Source organism: Globicephala melas, chromosome 10 (genome assembly GCF_963455315.2).
Source record: "Globicephala melas chromosome 10, mGloMel1.2, whole genome shotgun sequence".
Lineage (NCBI taxonomy): Eukaryota > Metazoa > Chordata > Mammalia > Artiodactyla > Delphinidae > Globicephala > Globicephala melas.
The window spans coordinates 58301405-58321515 of record NC_083323.1 but is presented as its reverse complement, the minus strand read 5'-3'; the positions used below and the strand labels follow the sequence as shown (position 1 = coordinate 58321515).

Here is a 20111-nt window from a genome sequence, read left to right as displayed (position 1 = left end):
AACATCTTTAAATGCAACAGCAGACACCACCATTCTTAAAATGTCCTTCCTTTACTCCACTGTGGCAGAATTTCAAGAGCTCTACCCACCTAGATCCAGTCTCCGATTGCTGATTTCTCTCTCTTCTCTCTCTCTCTTCTGTTCTCCCCACTTTTATCAAGGGCCCTTTTTTTCTCCTTGTATCATGATTGAAAGCAGTGTAGTGACATTTCCTTGCCTGGGTTCAGGTTCCTGCCCATGAGGTCTCACCTCTATCAAGTGCACACTTTTCCAGGCAAAGACGGTTCTCTCCCATAAAAGTAAGTCTGGTTCTTCTCACCCCGACTTCTTTCTATAAATATTAAAAGAGAAAACTATGCAAAGTCTTAGCCCAGATCTTGGAACATTAATTTCCTTTCTCAAAGATGCAAAGCACAGCACTAGGTACTATGTGCTACAAAGATGAATGGAACTTCTAACTATAAACAAGGCAGAATATAGTAAAGTCTCTAAGACAGACGTTCAGAAGACCAACGGCATATGCTGTTGACATGACCAAGAAGTCGCTTCTGTGCTTATGTACCAGGTCCGTGACCACAGACTCGGCAAGTAGCTTGCCTGGTGAGCTCGCTCCACGGAGCCATCTCTGCAGCTTCTCAAACACCCCCTCCAGCGCCCTTTCTCGCCAGAGGGGCGAAACTACATCTCCCGACAGGCCGCGTGGTCCCCTTCCTTCCCCCCTCTCTAGGTTCCGAGCCATGGCAACGGCGTGACGTGGGGTTACTGGGAGCTGCGGGAGCAGCGGTAGCGGCTTCAGTTCTAGGCTACCCGGCCGCCCGGGCAGGAACAGAGAGAGAGGAGCTACCGCCCAACGCCGCCCCTGCGCTCGGGGGCCCTGAACCCGCCCGGCTGCCGCTAACCTCCGTTCTTCCTCTGGACTGAGGAGTGCGCAGCTGGTATCAGAGCCGAGAGGGCAAGGGAGGGCAGCGCGCATGGCCTCGGCAGGCGCGCGGCGACTCCCGGCCGGGACGCGCGCGACGGCCAGGGGCTGCAGCGGCCTCTCCCGGCGCCCGGCCCCGCCCCCGGTCCCTCCGCGACCGCCGGTTCCAATGAGGTGAGAGGGAGATGCGGACGTCGGGGCTGGAGCTAAAGGGGTCGCCCAGGACCCCGAAGTTGCAGCTCTGGGTGCAGGCACGGCGGGAGGGCGGCTACGGTCATACCTTGGGGTCTAATGTAGAGCTTTAGGGAATGCTTTTGCAAGTTATTCGCGAGGCAAAGTCTTCGAGGTGGGTGCCCAACCACTTCTTGTCCCTCGCGGGTGCCCTGGCAACAGCGGGCTTGGCGAAGTCCCGGGGACTGTGATGCTTCCTGAGAATCCTCGCTTTCAGCAGTAGGGTAGCCTCCAGTCAAAGGCACCTGGCACATCACATGCATCCCGCTTTTCCCCAACTCCTCCCCCGGCACTGTCCTCCGCCGCCCTCGACCTTTCGCACTCGTGACTGCTTGGCCAAGGGAGCCTGGCGGGCTGCAGCAGGTGCTAGGCGAAAAGCTTGTTTGGACGACCTTCCTCTGGGATGCGCCCCTCTTCCCCTTCACCTGGGAATGGTTGAGGAACACAAGGAAAGAATCGTAACGTGTCTCTCCTTTCCTTTTGGCCTTAGATTTCTGATCTCCTGCAGCCTCTTCTTGCCCCGGGCTGCCCAGGTCTTGGCGGCTGAGGCTGGCTTACCTCCCAGCCGTTCCTTCATGGGCTTTGCTGCCCCCTTCACCAACAAGCGAAAGACTTACTCCGAGCGTAGGATCATGGGGTGAGCATCCCCTCCTGTCCAGCAGCCCTCCACATTCACTTTCTCGCCAAACAAAAAGCATGTACAGGCTGGAACGTAAGGGTAGCCATAGTGGGCAAGATCCCTGGCCGTCCCATGCTTCCCAGCTATATTACTGATCCTTTATCCTCCTCTGCCAGCCTTCCAACCTTAATTCCCCCCTTCCTGGTTGCTGTGCCTGTGCATTGTGAAACATGACTACAATTGGACAATAACATAAGACAACAGGATATTATTTCTCTGCTGACCTGACTTTAGGTACTCTGAGCACAATATGAGTTAACACTTTACTGAGCACTTACTACTGCTAGCAGGCTGCTTAGGTGTTTTACCATAGATTTTCTCATTTGATCCTTTCAACAAACTTACGAATCAATTACTATTACCTATGATTCACAGAGGAGATACGGAGACAGTAATAATTTACCTAGGGCCACACTGTCATAGAGCTGGGATTTGAGTCCTTTTGTGAATCATCAGTAAAATCGACCTCTGTTCTCCCTAGATGGTCTTAGCATCAAAATAGTAAATGCAAAAGCACTCTGTAAACTGCAAAACTTAAGGTAACACTAACGTCATGGAGATTTGCACATTTGCTTTTGCAAAGTCATTTATCCAGGCTTATTTGGCATCTCTAGTTCCTGAAGGTGCATGATTAGTGGGCATGGGGGGGAGAGTGCCTAGAGCAAGGAGGAACGTCACCCATCTGGCAGTTCCTTGGCCTCTCTCTGATTCCTTCCCCTAGGTACTCAATGCAGGAGATGTACGAGGTGGTAGCCAATGTCCAGGAGTATCGTGAGTTTGTGCCCTGGTGTAAGAAGTCTTTGGTGGTATCCAGCCGCAAAGGTCACCTGAAGGCCCAGTTGGAGGTTGGCTTTCCACCTGTTATGGAACGTTATACTTCTGCTGTTTCCATGGTCAAACCTCACATGGTCAAGGTGAGGCCTGTCTGGGAGGGATTGATCAGGAAGTTTTTTGTGTTCTCTGGCATTTTTACGTTTAAAGGCTATTGTGGCTTTCCTTGTAATGAATTTTTATCTCCACGTGCCAAATATTTCCCTAATAAAATATTAGGAGAGGAAAATGGCTTTCAATTCCTTCTTATAGCCTCCTATACCTGATACAGGTTTAATTCCATCATAATATTGTTTAACTACCTGATGGTCCTATTCTAGGCTGTTTGCACCGACGGCAAGCTCTTCAACCACTTAGAGACCATTTGGCGGTTCAGTCCTGGTATTCCTGCCTATCCCCGAACTTGCACTGTGGACTTCTGGGTGAGTCAGGAGGCTGTATAGCACAGGGCTACAACTGGGTTGTGGGGGGCTGAGCTGAGGTACTGTGACAGTTATTTCACAAGTCAATGACACTCTTCACAGGTCTGAGCTTGTATCAAACTTGTACTTTATACTCAGTCCCAGGGCCTTTGAGGGGATCTAATGAACTGGAGCGGGAGGAAAAGGCACTGAATAGTATCCTTGCATTTGGCCAGGGACTATCCAACATGGTCTTGAAGAGTTTCTGTTTCTTACCCATTCCCAGATTTCCTTTGAATTTCGTTCTCTGCTGCACTCCCAGCTGGCCACCATGTTTTTTGATGAGGTTGTCAAACGGAATGTCACTGCCTTCGAGCGCCGGGCAGCAACCAAGTTTGGTCCAGAAACAGCCATCCCCCGTGAACTGATGTTCCATGAGGTGCACCAAACTTGAGGCAAAGGATTGTTCCCTAGCCTCACCTCTCCTCTCCCTCCTCACCCAATTCTCTTATTTATTTCATTTAGCTCCTGCTCCAATCTGAGAGAAGAGTCTATGTTCATAATACTGTTCTTCCACTCAAACTGGGCTCTAAGCTGGCTGGAAATGCTGGGGGAAAGAAAAGGCAGGGAAGTATGGAAAGGAATGCTTAGTATGGAAAGTAGTATGGAAGTATGGAAAGGAAAGTATGCTTAGGAAAGGGTCAGGCTCATCTCGAGAGCCCATATGCCTGATGCCTGCAACCTTCTCACACTGAATTATAATCAGGACTGTATGGTTGTCTCTGAGCTCTTGTCAAGGTGCCTTAGTGTCTGACCAGGGGAAGACAGCAACTTTTCTTAGGACTGAATAAACTGAATTCCTTTCTCTGACACAGAGCTACTGGGTAGTCAGTAACTTTGCCTGCTCTTGGTGAAGGGGCAGGATAAGAACCCTGATAAATAAAGGGATATTTGCTTGTGGCAGGGGATGAGGAGGGAGGTTTACTATTTTTAATGCCCTCAGCCCCTCAGGAGATGCCTGAGATCTGGCCCCAGCTTGAAATCTGTATGACCTCACTTTAAGAATAGTTCCATGCTGCCTGGCTAGTGGAGAGCAAGGGGCTTTCTCCCCATCATAGCCACAGGGGGAAAGGAGCAAAAGAGCACTGAACAGTTATACTCTTGGGTTGTACCTTATTCTTCCACTCCTGAGTTTTTATAAAATTTCAATAAATTAATTGTGACAGTATGAATTTGACTTTTATATATTGCTTCTCGGGAATAATGTAGCTATAGTAGAGTAGTAGAAAGTCATGGCTTCCTTCCCTAGGGGAGTGAAGGTGCAAGAAGTCCTCTTGGACACAGTGTCCCTGCTAACTATAGTAGCACATTCTACAAGCCAGGACCTAGTACCCACTCCCTTGCCTATTTATAGACTTTTTCAGAAGGTCAGTTGCAGCAGGAGTCTCAGGACAGAGTAATCTGGTCTCAGACCTCCCATATAACTGATGTCCTCCAGACCACCTCTTATTCTGGGGGATCCTTAAGGGAAGCTGCAAAGAACTGGCATTTCACGAAGTACCAGAGCCCTCTAGAGGCTCAGATCCTGAGTCAGTAGTTCTACCTTAACTGCCCTTGGTATAGTTTGTTCCTTTCACCCAATGGGCTGGACCAGCTTCCTTGGATTAGTCACATAAGCAGTTGTGACGTCTCAGCTACAGTCCTTGAGTGTTCTACCTTACGACAAATTTAGGAAGGATAGGGGCTAAAGATCAAGGACTTCTAACCATGAAGACAGACAGCAATCTCCTTTGGAAATCTCATAGGGAACCTGTCTTCTGATTAGCGTAAATGAATGCCAAACCTACCTCAAGATAAAAAAGATGCACAGCATAACATAACCCACCAAGTCCAGGATCTTGCTAGCCAGAATCCTTACCTCATAATAGAGATTGTCCCAGGCCTTATTTACTAGGCTCAAGCATTGTTAATAAAAACATTTATTTTGCATTTTATACAGAACAACCTGAAGTCTGCATCATGACTTGACAGTTACCCAGGGGTTTACAGACAGTATTATCCATCTCAACAGCGTGGTTCTGGGGATTTGGGATCCACACAAACACAGGCAGGAGTTGCGAGGGAGGAAGGGGGCACAGCAGGAGTGTATTTTTAATCCTTTCTTGAAAAGAAAAGGCAGTAGAGCATTCTGAGTCACTGGAAACCTGTGCATATGGGGCTTCTAAAACAAACACTGTACTGTGAGCTCTTGGGGAAGGGGCAGGATAAGAACCCTGATAAATAAAAGGATATTTGCTTGTGGCAGGGGATGAGGAGGGAGGTTTACTATTTTTAATGCCCTCAGCCCCAGTACCTCATATTCAAAGGAGACCATGTCCAATCTCATTTCCCTGTTCAGAAAGAGGTGCTAGTACCCCTGGGATCAGGCCATGAAGATATCATGCTGGTAATTCCCAAGTCCCTGTTCTACAGCCCACAGCATATTAAAGGGGAAAGAAAAAAGGTCAGAGGGTAGTGGCTTGTGTTCCAGGGAAGTAAAAAGCTTGGTTGATATTAAGCCCTGATAAAGCCAAATAATGGGAAAGACCACAATATCATACAGTGCTGTATACAACCTGCTGAAAGAGGTCTCTAGTAGGGACCAAGAGGGGAAGGTCCAGAGCAACCTTGGCTTGAGGTGCAGCAGGTATAGAAAATCTGGAAAGAGGTGAGTATTCAAGTAACAGGGAATAGAACACTCCCAGATCTTAATTTCAATGGGATAATTTAAAAAAGAGAAATAAAAATCAAACACTGGGTGCCAGTCACAACAAATACCATGGCCTTTATGATCACCTGGTATCATTAAAAACAAACAAACAAAAAAAGCCAAAGCATAACCAATCGGTCTTGCTAGGAAGTGTCTGTGTGCATGGGAGAGGTTAATGGGGCTTGGTACAGGTGACAATCCAACATGATTCCTATGGAAACAGAAGGGGCAGGGTCCTGGTTTGCTGGCCTATTAAGGGGTGGGCAGAGTAGAACCAAAAGCTCTGCTGAAGTGACTGCAGATTCTCTGCAACCAGCTTTGACCTAGGGAAAGATCTTACTCTGGAGATTGGGTGGGGGCACGGGTAAACCTAACCCGTACCACATGCATTAGTCCTGGTCATCCTATAGTTGATGGGCAACTCATACCAGGCCGGGGAAAAGAGCTGGTTAGGGAAAAAGGGGTTACTTTTCATCTTTTAAAATCTTAGTTAATATCTTAACCTCAAACTTATCATCAGTGCCTCAGATACAATTTAATCTTAAGTCTTTAGAAGCCCCCTGAAACAAAATTATACTTTTTTTTTTCTTTAATATCCCTCACTTTCTGGTAGCTAGTTTCCTCCCAGTCTTCAGTTTCACCCTGACTTAGAGTCCACAAACTTCATCAGACCGTCTGTGCTCATGGACTTGGGCCTCTCTAGAGGGAAGCCTAGGGCTCGGCTCCAGATGAGCTGTGCTAATACACCCAGTGCCCGTGATACCCCAAACAGGACTGTGTAGTAATTCATCTCCGTCATGCCATAGTACTGTAAGGTAAAAGAGAAAAAAGTTTTGTTAAAGGCCCACAGGTAGTGGCATGTACAAGTCCAGATTGATTAAAAGCCTTAACCCAGTTAGCCTTAAATAGAAATGACTGGGAAAAGTATAGCAACTGGATTCTGAAAGGAAAGCACCCCTTTCCTCCAGCCCACACCTCCCCCACCATAGGCAACTTTAACAAAAGCGTAAGGAAAGAGGTGTGAGAGTCCTTGCTCTGACTAGGGAGTTGATTTTGTGCATGGCAGAGAATAGTAAGGTTTGGTATAAATTAGAGGAAAGCAGGGAAAGGAGGACTCACCTGGAGCAGTACCCCACTATGAGCATCTACATTGGGCCAAGGATTCTTGGCCTTGCCCTGCTCTAGGAGGACATTGGGCACAATCTTGTACAGCTGAGCAACCAGCTTAAACATGGGGTCCTGAGGCAGGTGTTTCAGAGCAAACTCTCGTTGACAGGTATATCGTGGATCAGTCTTCCTTAGTACTGCATGGCCATAGCCTGGGACAACCTGCAAAGGATAGGGGGGGAAAACCAGTTGTATTCTCAGGTAGAAATTTTTGTCTTTTCTGCATTCTTTGGGGTAGACAAATGGAAAAAAAATCTCCTCTAATTTAGGGAGTTATCTCATTCTTTTCTCCTTCATTCTTCCAAATTATAGAACTTGAGTCTTGGCTTCTTTCCTAGTTGCTAAGCATCTCTGCTTACCCGTCCTGAGTTGAGTGTGTTCCAGATATAGTCTCGTAACTTCTCATCTGACACATCTTTGCCAACTTCCTTCTGTAGTTGTGTCAGCCAGACAAGTACTTCCTGTGGGTAAGGTTTGGAGAATAAAAGAGTGTCAATGCATATGCCAGGAGAGAACGCCAGGATCAGAAACAAAGCATGGGAGTAAGAAAAACACGGAGCAGGAGAAGAAAAAGAACAGTCTTACCTGATTTGCCAGTCCATGCAGGGGCCCTGCCAGCCCATTCATGGCTGCTGCGAAGGACAAGTAGGGGTCTGAAAGGGCACTGCCCACCAAGTGGCTGGTATGGGCACTTACATTGCCACCCTCATGGTCACTGTGGGGAAGTAAGAAAGGAGAATCAAGGCCAAGAGAAAGGAGAAAAAAGGGGCAGATTATTGAAACACAGTCCTTGCTGTTCTCTTATTGTCACATACTAGCCTAGCTATGGATTCACACCAGCCTATAGCTAGTCACTTATACATAAGCTCTTGTAAGAGATGTCCCAATCTTATCATCAGCCTTTGTTCACTAATCCACAGGGCTGGAGAGGTTACTGCTTGATGATGCCTGGCCTGCGTGCCAAGCTCCCTGACTCTCACTGCAGCTTTAACAGCAATGGCCAGAAGAGGGAGCTCCTGGAAAGCCAAAGGACCTGTCTAATGTGAGCAGCTAGTACCTTTTCCTAGCCAGAAGCACTATCTTACCCTTAGCGTGGTTATGGTAATTTTTCTAGACCTCCTGACCTTCTTTACCAGACCCCGATCTTGCCTTGTACCATCCCATACGCTGTGTTTCCATCTCCTTGCTGCCTACCACCTGTTAAGGAGTTTGGGTTTTTTTGGCATGCTGCATGACATACAGGATCTTAATTCCCCGACCAGGGATGGAACCCACGCCCCCCTGCAGTGGAAGCGCAGAGTCTTAACTACTTAGCTACTACTGCCAGGGAAGTCCCAAGGAGTTTTCCTTAATATTCACCACCAATCCAGGCACCTGGTGGCTATGGTTGCTGGGTCTCCCTCACCTGTGGATGGTGAGGTACAAGCGCATGAGCTCCGTGAACTGAGCGTCAGTATAGCCTAACATGTTGGTGAAATTGTGGGACCAGTCCAGCTTAGAATCAATGGCCCCAATACTGCTGCCCTCTCGATAGAGATTCCGGTAGATCTTTGCTGCAACACAAGGTAGCTTTGCAATCAGATCCATACAGTCTTCATAAATCAACTGATGGGGAGAAGAGGAAAATGGAGAAAAAAAGAAGAGGAATTATCAACAAGGAAGAATTAGGCAGGGATGGTGTTTGTTCTCTATGGACTGGGCTATTTGGATTGATGATTCTATGGGTGATTATAAATGGAGTATAACAACAATGGCCATTTAACTGAATAACTGTTATGACCCAGGCACCGCATTAAGGGATTTATACAAACTATCTCATGTGTATTAAAACATTATTCCCAATTTTTTCCCATTCTACAAAGTATATAATGACCTCCATTTTAAAAGGTGAACTGAGGCTCAGAGCATTCAGTTAAATGCCAGAGTCAGATTTTGAACCCTTATATGTTTAACCATGATCTTTTCCACTACATGACATTGCATTCAAAGAATGTGCTATGACACTAGGTTTTTAATAATTCTATGTTCCATCTTTCAAGGAAAATTCACCATATATGCCAAGGGTCAAACAGTGGCATTCAATTGTTAGTTATGAACAAAGGCTTCCATTTTTTAAGCACTTACTATATAACAGGTACTGTGCTAGATATATTATTTTCATTTTTTTCTTTTCTTACAATAGTCCTGTAAGGTAACATAGCCTTCATTTGTAAAAACTGGGGCACAAGGTTACCCACTCGGCTAATAAGCATCATCTAGCTTAAATAATTATTAACTCATGGCCATGCTTGTTTCATCCATACCCTTACTTTCCCCTCTCATCTCCCAAATTATTTTGAGTGAACCCCAGATATCATATATAACATGTAAGTATTTAAGCATGTATCTCTAAAAGATAAAGGTCCTTCATAATCGAAATCACAAAACAATTATCCTACTGAAAAGAATTTAACAATTCTTCAGTATCATTAACTATCTACTCAGTATTCAAGTCTCCCCCCCACCTCATTCATTTATTATAAAGCTCCCCCTCATTTGTCTGTTTCACTGAAAATAGCCCACATTGCAATTGTATGACATGTCTCTGGAGTCTTTTTTTTATTTTTTTATTTATTTTTATTTTTTTTGAAGTCTTTTAAATTAATTTAAGTTCCCTCTTATGCTGTCCTTTTTTTACTCTGCAGTTTATTTGTGGAAAATCAGATCATTTGTCCTGTAGAATTTCCCACAGTTTAGATTTTGCTAGTTATATACCTGTGATGTCATTTAACATGTCCCTCTATCCACTGTATTTCCGACAGACTGATAGAGCTAGAGGTTTGAGCAGATTCATGTTCAATTTCTTTAGCAAGACTTTTTTTTTTTTTTTTTTTGCGGTACGCGGGCCTCTCACTGTTGTGGCCTCTCCCGTTGCAGAGCACAGACTCTGGACGCGCAGGCTCAGCGGCCATGGCTCACGGGCCTAGCCGCTCCGCGGCATGTGGGATCTTCCCGGACTGGGGCACGAACCCGTGTCCCCTGCATCGGCAGGCGGACTCTCAACCACTGCGCCAACCAGGGAAGCCCAGCAAGACTTTTTGATGAATAGTGCTGTGTTCATTTATTAAGAGAAACATATAATATCTGGTTGTCTTTTTGTGATGTTAATAGCGTGCTCAACTTTTACGTCTCAATTTTATCTTCTCATAGGGATTTTCTTTTAGGGAGGGCGACAGGGTTTGAGTAGTTTTTGGGTTTTCTTGGCCACGCTGTGAGGCTTGTGCGATCTTAGTTCCCAGACCAGGGATCGAACTCGTGCCCCCTGCAGTGGAAGGGAAGCATGGAGTGCTAACCAGTGGACCGCCATGGAATTCCCAAGTTTTTTCTTTTTCTTCTTCTTTTTTTTTTTTTGCGGTATCCGGGCCTCTCACTGTTGTGGCCTCTCCCGCTGTGGAGCACAGGTTCCGGACGCACAGGCTCAGCGGCCATGGCTCACTGGCCTAGCCGCTCCGCGGCATGTGTGATCTTCCCAGACCAGAGCACGAACCTGTGTCCCCTGCATCGGCAGGTGGACTCTCAACCACTGCGCCACCAGGGAAGCCCCCAAGTTTTTTCTTTTAATAACAAAAAAATTCAGGAATTCCCTGGCGGTCCAGTGGTTAGGACTCGGTGCTTTCACTGCCAGGGCCTGGGTTCAATTCCTGGTTGGGAAAGATCCTACAAGCCATGAGATGCGGCCAAAAAAAAAAACACAAAACGAAACAATAAAAATTTCTACTTTCAGTCACAGTACATTGAAAGCGTGGAGAAAATACTTGCTGAATGACATTACATTGTGCTGTCCTATCAAGCTAACTGGCTAAATGTTCCTGTAAGAAGTCATCAGGTTTTGGTAGTTTTGTTGGAACAAAGAACAAAATCTATAATAACTAGCCTAAATGAGATAATCTCTGTGAAGTCATCTATTACTCAAGCACTCAGCGAATTTTGTCAATGCCACCAAGATTCAATGAGAATACTGCCAAAATTAAAAAGCTACTTGAAGCAAGAAGTACTTAGCTAACACTTGCAAGTTCTCAGGAGATTATTTACATGATAATCATACTATTAACCATACCTTCTTGCAGATTCACATCCCCCAAGGAAGTAGGTTATTTCCAGAAGCCTGCATCAAGGATATGCAGTTCTAAGGGACCTGGATTCATTAGCAGAATGCCAAGAACAAGATCCTGGGCTAGGCAGACTGTTATCTGTGGAGTATGTACTAACTTTTAAAATCATTTGTAGAGTATGAATGACCACAACATAAAGAAACTACAAAAAGAGGACTGTTTCAACTTCTACCACTGAGGATGAAGTTTATAAAGCAGCAAGTATCAGACCAGGTATGACAGTGTGGAATCTTTACCCTGCTTTTTGTAGTGGTAAAGCTGTACAGTCAAGTGGTTAAATAAAGAAACAAACACACTGACAGAGAACGCCTCCTTATTTCTTCTTCTTCTTCTTCTTCTTTTTTTTTTTGCGGTATCCGGGCCTCTCACTGTTGTGGCCTCTCCCGTTGCGGAGCACAGGCTCCGGACGCACAGGCTCAGTGGCCACGGCTCACGGGCCCAGCCGCTCCGCGGCATGTGGGATCTTCCCGGATCAGGGCATGAACCCGTGTCCCCTGCATCGGCAGGCGTACTCTCAACCACTGCGCCACCAGGGAAGCCCCCTTATTTCTTCTTTAATAAACTAAGACTGAGGTGCTATTTAGCTACTGGTACTAACTCATTCTTCATCTTTAAACCCTCAGAAAAAAAGACAAATCACGCCACCATCACAACTGCCTGGAATAAAGGTAACAAAACTGACCATAATCATCATTGTGAGCCAGCATCTCCAGTGCTAGAGAAATTCTGACCAAGTATTTAGCTATCAGTCATTTAAAAAAAAATCTTTATTGGAGTATAGTTGACTTACAATGTTGTGTTAGCTATCAGTCATTATAAAGAAGACACAGAAAAAGAGGAGATCCAGTATTAATGGTGAAGAGACCCTAGAGTGAAGCAAACTCAAGTCTCAATCTGCTGTCTACCAGTTACTAGCTGCATGACCCTAGGCAAGCTACTTATTTTCTCTAATCTTCAGCTTTCCCATTCAGTAAAATGACATCAGTGACATCTACCTCATGGGGCTGTTCCGATGATTAAATCAGATAATGAATATAAAACATTTAAGCTAATATTTGGCATGCTTTCAAGAGTTGTTAGGTGTTGGGATGATGATTTTATTATAGACTAAACAGCTTCAAAACCTACATATACTGTTCATATGCCTTACTAGAAAAACCTCATCTGTCAGCTACTTTGCAGATTTTACCCAATTCAACAATATCTTAAGGCTACTTCATAATTAAACAGCTGGTGCATCAGAGTAATCTCCTAGTCACGAGTGAAGTTAAGTCAATTAGTAAATTAGTAATAGATGTAACTTTTTCACCTCAATAGATTACACTATTTATCTGAAGTCATGTAAACTGTTACGGAAGGAAAGTTGTAGGAAGATCATCCTCTTGAGGTGTATGTGAAAAACAGCATGAACTGATGATTCTAGTAGAGAATTAGATCACATATACTCCTTAACATAAATTTTTAAACAGAAATAACCAGCTGAATGCTGTCATGTAATTCTACTAAAGTAGCATGGTTAAATTAACCAAGACAGAGAACTAAACTCAAATAGCATGTCTGATCTTTGAGAGAGATAGGATATGGCCGCAAAAGAGCACCAAGCTCCACTAAAGCAGTTCATGGTGCTAATTTTTGTTCAGTGTGAACTTATTAGATGCACATCCTGAGGCTGACAGATATATCAGTATTGCTTAGAAACACTCTCCAGGTTGGCAAAGTCCTGAAATACAATGTTCACCTCAAGACAGCCACCCTCAGATGATATCTCACAAAGAGGTGGCAGGACAACCAATCAATGGCTGTACACTGAAATGGAGGCAATAGCAAGCAGAGAAGAAAAAGATTCATTTTCCTGACTCAATAAAGGACAGTGTGAAGCAATGCAGCATGTTTGGATACCTGGGAAATATCTTATAGGTATTTATTGCAAAGTATGAAGAACTCTACAACAGGCAACACAACAGCACTGTAAGAAGTAACAGGCACTTCTCAGTGGTCAATTTCTAAAAGACAAGTTTTAAAATAGAAGAACTGTTGGCCTTGATTTAACCTTTTCTGTTATGGTGACCCACACAGATAACAATTACTTGAACAGTATTTTAAAAAGAAAATGAAAAGCAACATATTCAGTTTATACAACCTTCTGAACCTGCTGATGTGTGACTTTATAAATGCTTGTGAATAGGTTTAGTTTGCATCATTCCTATACCTTCCTCCTCAAAGCCAACCAGACTAGTATCAATTGCAAACTTTCCCTCTTTCCCCCAACAGCAAACACAATTCTCTACACACAGTTGGCACTGAATAAATACTGATCAATCCAATGAAGTGGGATTTGCCAAAACCCCAAGGAGATTTCATCAGACCAGTGGGCCATGCTACTCTGTGCCTTGCCTCATAGTGAACTCTTTGGGGACCTTCTCCTGGTTAAAAATCCTTTAGTGTATCTGCTTTGCAGAAAGGAACTTTTCTCTTCCTATACTACCTGTCTCTAAATAAGAAACAAAAGAAAATGAGATGTCCTTCTGTAAACTTAGCCAGATAAATTGTACTTTACCCAGTGTTTGTGAGTATGTGGGGTATTGGAAAGAGGATGGAAGGAATTATGTCCTATGCACTAGGACAAGGCCCAACAATCTTCTCATACTCTAACCACAGAGTTCGAACTATTAAGATCACATTTCATTTTCAGAGAATAAAGCTCATTTGCTTTTTGGATCCTACTTCCAGGATACTAACCACCCTTCCACTCCTGACAGGTATCTTGAGTGGGTTAGTCCAAACTGTGGCTGACTGGCATTAGTCCTCCTAGCCTCCAGAGTTGCCTTAGCTGCCATTCTTCCAAATTCTCAGGGTTCTCCTTATCTGGGGACTTCCCTGGTGGCGCAGTGGTTAAGAATCCACCTGCCAATGCAGGGGACACGGGTGTGAGCCCTGGTCTGGGAAGATCCCACATGCTGTGGAGCAACTAAGCCCACGTGCCACAACTACTGAGCCTGCGTGCCACAAGTACTGAAGCCCGAGCGCCTAGAGCCCATGCTCCGCAACAAGAAGCCATCACAATGAGAAGCCTGTGCACCACAACAAAGAGTAGCCCCTACTCACTGCAACTAGAGAAACCCCGTGCACAGCAACAAAGACCCAACGCAGAAATAAATGAATGAATGAATGAATGAATGGTTCTCCTTATTTGAAGAGAAGGAGAAGGGACCCTTTGGGGCCAGAGTGAGACTACTCTGCAAAACCTTCCTCGGGGGCTCTGCAGTTAAGTCACATCTTTTTCAATGTTCCAACAGCACAGTGTACACACCTCTATTCCAGCAAGATTACTGAATTGTAGTTTCTTTTTTTTTTTAAATAAATTGATTTATTTTATTTATATTTATTTTTGGCTGCACTGGGTCTTCACTGCTGTGCGCGGGCTCTCTCTAGCTGCGGCGAGCGGGGGCTACTCTTCATTGTGGTGTGCGGGCTTCTCTGCGGCAGCCTCTCTCGTTGTGGAGCACGGGCTCTAGGCACATGGGCCTCGGTAGTTGTGACATGCAGGCTCAGCAGCTGTGGTGCGCAACTCAGTGGTTGTGGCACACAGGCCCAGTTGCTCCGTGGCATGTGAGATCCTCCTGGACCAGGGCTCGAACCCATGTCCCTTGCATTGGCAGGCGGATTCTCAACCGCTGTGCCACCAGGGAAGCCCATAGTTTCTTTTTTATGTGTATATCACCCTAATTAAATCAATAACCTTGGTGATAGAAAGCATGCTTCATTTATCTTTGTAATTCCAAAGACGGATAAAAAGCAAGCCTACAGTAAAATTCTTTTAAATGAGTTTCTGGCATAACTCAGGGTAGTAATTTTCCGAAGGATTCTACATTCCTTTTTCTTCCTTCACACTCAAGTCCTTTGGATCTCCATCAAACATCAATCATCACAGCAAAGTTTCCTACCTCCCAGTACTTGGTTCGGTTGATACCCTCTGCATATGCTCGGGCAAAGTTGCTTTCACTGTTGAGAGCTGTAATGGCTGCACTGAGCTGAGACATGGGGTGTAGATTAGTGGGAAAGTTGTCCAGCATGGTGACCACATGGGAAGGCAGAGCTGCCCTCTTTGCCCACTCTTCTGAGAGCCAAGATACCTGTGAAAGGGAGACATTGTTCAAAACACTAGGCAAGGAAAAAAGAAAAAGAAGAGAAATTAAAAAACAATGGGAATTCCCTGGCGGTCTAGTGGTTACGACTCGGCACTCTCACTGCTGGGGGCCCAGGTTCAATTCCGGGGAAATAAGATCTTGCAAGCTGTGCTGTGCAGCCAAAATTAAAAATAAAAAAATAAAATAAAAAGACAGTGACCTCTAAGTAAAGAAAATCCAAGAGAATTCAATACAGTCCACTTACACAGCAGAACTCTACTCTGATTCCTTCCCCTCTATAAACTACCACCCATAACCAGATCAGGATTCAGTGTCTGAGATTAGAGAAAGGCAAAGAAGGAGGTGAATGAGAAGCGCTAGTGTCCTTCTGCTTACCTGTTCCTCTGTTGGGATTTGTCCAGTTACCAGCAGCCAAAATAATCCCTCTGGCAGGGGTTCTTCCCCACCCTTAGCCTTGGGCAGCACTTTCTGGCATTCAGGGATACTGTAGCCTCGAAAACGGATGCCCTTGAGGGAGAAGAGTAAGGATTACAACTCTTAAGTTTGTTAGCTTCAAAGTCACATAATTGACTGATCCCACTTTCATCAGACCTGTCAACAAGTTAGAACTTTTTTTTTTTTTGCGGTACGCGGGCCTCTCACTGTTGTGGCCTCTCCCGTTGCGAAGCACAGGCTCTGGACGCGCAGGCTCAGCGGCCATGGCTCACAGGCCCAGCCGCTCCGCGGCATGTGGGGTCCCCCTGGACCGGGGCACGAACCCGTGTCCCCTGCATCGGCAGGCGGACTCTCAACTACTGCGCCATCAGGGAAGCCCAAGTTAGAACTTTTAAAGAGCAAATCTTTAGGTAACTTACTCCTGCTTTGTACTTTTAGTTTTACTAGTTGATATATTAGAAAGGTAAACTCGCTCTTTAGTTATTCCATATATACCTATTTTCACCTTCCAAGATATACAGGTAGGTGCTTTATTTTGTTCTCCGCACCCTTAGTGGTCTAAGCCAGAGGTCCCCAGAACCCTGGTGCTGGTCCACGGCCTGTTAGGAACCAGGCTGCACAGCAGGGGGTGAGCGGCAGGCGAGCGAGTGAAGCTTCACCTGTATTTACAGCCACTCCCCATCACTGGCATTACTGCCTGAGCTCCGCCTCCTGTCAGCATTATGGTGAGTTGAATAATTATTTCATTATATATTACAATGTAATACTAATAGAATTAAAGTGCACAATAAATGTAATGCCCTTGAATCATCCAGAAACCATCACCCCTGACCCATCCACAGAAAAACTGTCTTCCAAAAAACTGGTCCCTGGTGCAAAAAAAGGTTGGGGACTGCTGGTCTAATCCATGGTGTGCACAATGGTCAGTAAAATCAGTGGTTATTAGTGATTGATATGAGGATCTCTTACCTCATCAGGATCAAGAACTGATGTTTCATATACCAATCCCTTCATGCCTCTCATGCCACCATACATCTAAAGAAAAGAAGAGGATGTAACCAGTTGTCTGAATAATTCAGGCTAGAGCTTGTTAGTGCTTCATGGGACCTGGGAGAGGAAATTTATTCTCTGACTTGCAAGACTTCATTTGGGAGAAGATTTCTGAGGAGTTAACTTACTATAGAATGGAACTTTAAAAGGAAGACTGCTAACGCTGGAAATGATTTTTTTAAGTTGAGAAATCACTACCTTTAGTTAGTATTTTTGCCTCTGCTCCCTTTTCTTATTGTTTTTTCTCCTGCCCACTTTTATCCCCTCATTCCCACCGACCGAAGTAAAAAGAATGGGATTGACTGTAGGGAAAGGAGATGGAGACCAATGGCTAAACACTGTTGTGAAATTATCATCTGAGCTGCTTAGACTCTTAGGACTGAAGAAGAAACGATCCTAAAGCTGTTCTAGAAGGCCTGCTAGAGCTGTGGTTTAACTGGATGATCAGCACAGCATCAACTCAAAGACAGAGAGCCTTGGGCCCAAAAGCTAAGGGGTTGGGAAGAGGAATAAAAACTTCATTTATCCCTCCCATACATGAATTAGGTTAGCCTCAACTATTAAATTTATAGAAAAGAATAGGCTAATTTCTAACAAACGCCATAAGCTTCAACATTTCCTTATGTGGGACAGACTGCTTTGAACAATCAGTGAAGAGGATGGTACTTTTGTTGAAGCATATTACAGAGCTACTTTTTGCAGGCAAAACGCTACAACCCTTACCATGTCCACAGTAATTTGGCCCACCACCGTCTTGCCATGTTGCTGCTTGAAGGTCTTAATTCTGGCCTGCTCCTTAGGTATCAGATCAGCCAATATGTCTTTCAAATTCTAAAACGAGAAGTAGAGAGGCTAAGTGATGATCAAAATATTGATTAGATTTCTGCAAAGTAGGTATGTTAAGACTGCTTTTTAGAATTTGACTTTCTCTACCTGCCAGGGAAGTCTGGTCAACTTCTCTATACAGATGAGGGTAAAATTAGGCACAGCAAGAAGGGAATGGGGAGTTGTTTAATGGGTACAGTTTCAATTCGGGAAGATGAAAAAGTTTTGGCCATGAATAGTGATGATGGTTGCCCAATAATGTGAATTACTTACTGCCATTAAATTATAAACTTAAGAATAGTCTAATTTCTAACCAATAGCATAAGCGCCAACATTTCCTTGTATGGGACAGATAGTCACTGAAGAGAATGGTACTTTTGTTGAAGTACATTACAGAGCTACTTTTCCCAGCCAAAACCCCACAGTCCATATCATGTCCACAGTGCTTCAGCTATCTTAAAGTAGTAGTAGTGATAATACTTGTAACAATAATAACAACTGGAAACCTCCAGGAGATACTCAGGATAATGATGAGAGGCTGAGTAGTAGCCCACCACCCCTCCCCATCCCAGGGTCAAGCTGCCTCAATGATTCTCAGTCCTCTTTTCCAAACCTTACCGTGGAAGAAGCACTGGCATGCCGGGCAGCAAGAACAAGACAGGATGCATTCTGCAAAGAAAACACAAAACCTTATGCAATTGTCCTCCCTCCTATGTATTAAAAAGGAGTTACAGTGACTCAACCTCTCTTCATTTTAGCCTCTAAGGACAGTCTGACATAAGAAAGCTATAAAAGGCCTCGAGCAACCTGGAAAGAGTTACCAGTCTGGAAGCAACAGCTTCATTAGCATTCCCTGAAGAGACTCTCCCATCACCTGGGTTCTACGGCTGGGTTTGCTAGGCACAGAAGAAATGTCAGAGAGGCAGTTGTTAAAGTACCCAGTCCATCCCACTCTAGTCGACAGTAGCTCTGAGAAAAGCAAATGAGAAAACTGATCAATTACTTAACCCAGCTGGTAAGGTTTCTTCAGCACCTAGCCTTTTGGCAACACTTCAACCTCTCCAGTCTAGGAGAGCCCACAGGTGGAAGCAGCCTTTTACAACACTACCTGATATGCTCCTGAAAAAAGCACAGAGAAAACAGAATATCTACAAAGCAACAACCAACAGACTGCTCAACTGCAATGGAAACTAGAAAAATGGTAAATTATCTTTAAAATACTGAGAGAAAATAATTACTAAGCTAGAGTTGTGTACCCAGGTGAGGAAGAAATCTTAAAGGGGGTGAAATAAAGACATTTCAGGTAAACAAAACCTGAGAGTTTATCACCTACACACCTGTACCAAAGGAATTTTTTCTTTTAAATTGAGGTATAGTTGACGTACTGTATTATATAAGTTTCAGGTATACAACATAGTGATTCACAGTTTTTTTAAAAAAGATTTATTATTTATTTTTGGCTGCACTGGGTCTTAGAGGCGGCACCCAGGATCTTCCGTTGTAGCGTGAGAGCTCTTCGTTGTGGTGCGCGGGCTTCTCTCTAGCTTCTCTCTAGCTGCGGGTTTTCTCTTCTCTAGTTGTGGCACATAGACTCCAGGGTGCGTGGGCTCTGCAGTTTGAGGTGCGTGGGCTCTGTAGTTTGAGGCACATGGGCTCTAGTTGAGGCGTGCGAGCTCAGTAGTTGTGGCACAGGAGCTCAGTAGTTGTGGCACGCGGGCATAGTTGCCCCATAGCATGTGGGATCTTAGTTCCCTGACCAGGGATCGAACCCACGTCCCCTGCATTGGAGGTGGATTCTTTACCACTGACCACCAGGGAAGTGCCCTGATTCACAATTTTTTTTTTGATTAATTTTTAAAGGTTATATTCCATTTATAGTTATTATACAATACTGGCTATATTCCCTGTGCTGTACAATATATCCTTATAGTTTATTTTATACTTAGTTTGGATCTCTTAACCCCCTACCCCATCTTTCCCCTCCCCACACTGTACCACTATAGTTTATTCTCTATATCAGTGTCTTTTTCTTTTTTGTTATAGTCACTAGTTTTCTTTTTTAGATTCCACATATAAGTGATCAGTATCTGTCTTTCTCTGACTTATTTCACTCACATAATATACTCCAACTCCATCCATATTGCTGCAAATGGCAAAATTTCACTCTTTTTTATGGTTGAGTAGTATTCCATTGTATATATACAACACTGCTTCTTTATCCATTCATCTCTTGATGGACACTTAGGTGGCTTCCATATCTTGGCAATTGTAAATATAAATAGTGTAGCTAGGCTATGTTTAGAGATAGATTTCTCCCCCCAAGAAAAACAACTTTCTATGAAGATTGCTGAGTTGCAACAGAAAGTTCAACACTGCCTTTGAAAAAGACAACCAGGGACTTCCCTGGTGGTCCAGAATCCACCTTCCAATGCAGGGGACACAGGTTCGATCCCTGGTTGGGGAACTAAGATCCCACATGCTGCAGGGCAACTAAGACCTCAGGCCACAACTAGAGAGCCTGCACA

The 20111-nt window shown here is 44.6% G+C and overlaps 2 protein-coding genes across 2 annotated transcripts in view; one reads left to right on the top strand and one right to left on the bottom strand.

The window, feature by feature from the left end:
* The first annotated feature begins 758 nt into the window (after positions 1 to 758).
* On the top strand, positions 759 to 4289 carry COQ10A (coenzyme Q10A). The gene is made up of 5 exons (XM_030866637.2): positions 759 to 1093; positions 1641 to 1787; positions 2551 to 2743; positions 2981 to 3082; positions 3348 to 4289. The coding sequence occupies exons 1-5, from the start codon at positions 972 to 974 to the stop codon at positions 3513 to 3515; spliced, it is 732 nt and encodes a 243-aa protein (XP_030722497.2). The 5' UTR covers positions 759 to 971; the 3' UTR covers positions 3516 to 4289.
* Positions 4290 to 5022: 733 nt separating this feature from the next.
* CS (citrate synthase) overlaps positions 5023 to 20111 on the bottom strand; it is a 28943-nt gene continuing 13854 nt past the window's right edge. The window contains exons 2-11 of the mRNA XM_030866636.2: positions 18205 to 18255; positions 17485 to 17592; positions 16681 to 16746; positions 15652 to 15783; positions 15073 to 15261; positions 8383 to 8582; positions 7563 to 7692; positions 7337 to 7438; positions 6930 to 7139; positions 5023 to 6618 (exon numbers count right to left, since the gene is read on the bottom strand). Coding sequence (XP_030722496.1) covers positions 6448 to 6618; positions 6930 to 7139; positions 7337 to 7438; positions 7563 to 7692; positions 8383 to 8582; positions 15073 to 15261; positions 15652 to 15783; positions 16681 to 16746; positions 17485 to 17592; positions 18205 to 18255 — 1359 coding nt within the window. The 3' untranslated portion in view covers positions 5023 to 6447. The remainder of the gene's footprint in view (positions 6619 to 6929; positions 7140 to 7336; positions 7439 to 7562; positions 7693 to 8382; positions 8583 to 15072; positions 15262 to 15651; positions 15784 to 16680; positions 16747 to 17484; positions 17593 to 18204; positions 18256 to 20111) is intronic.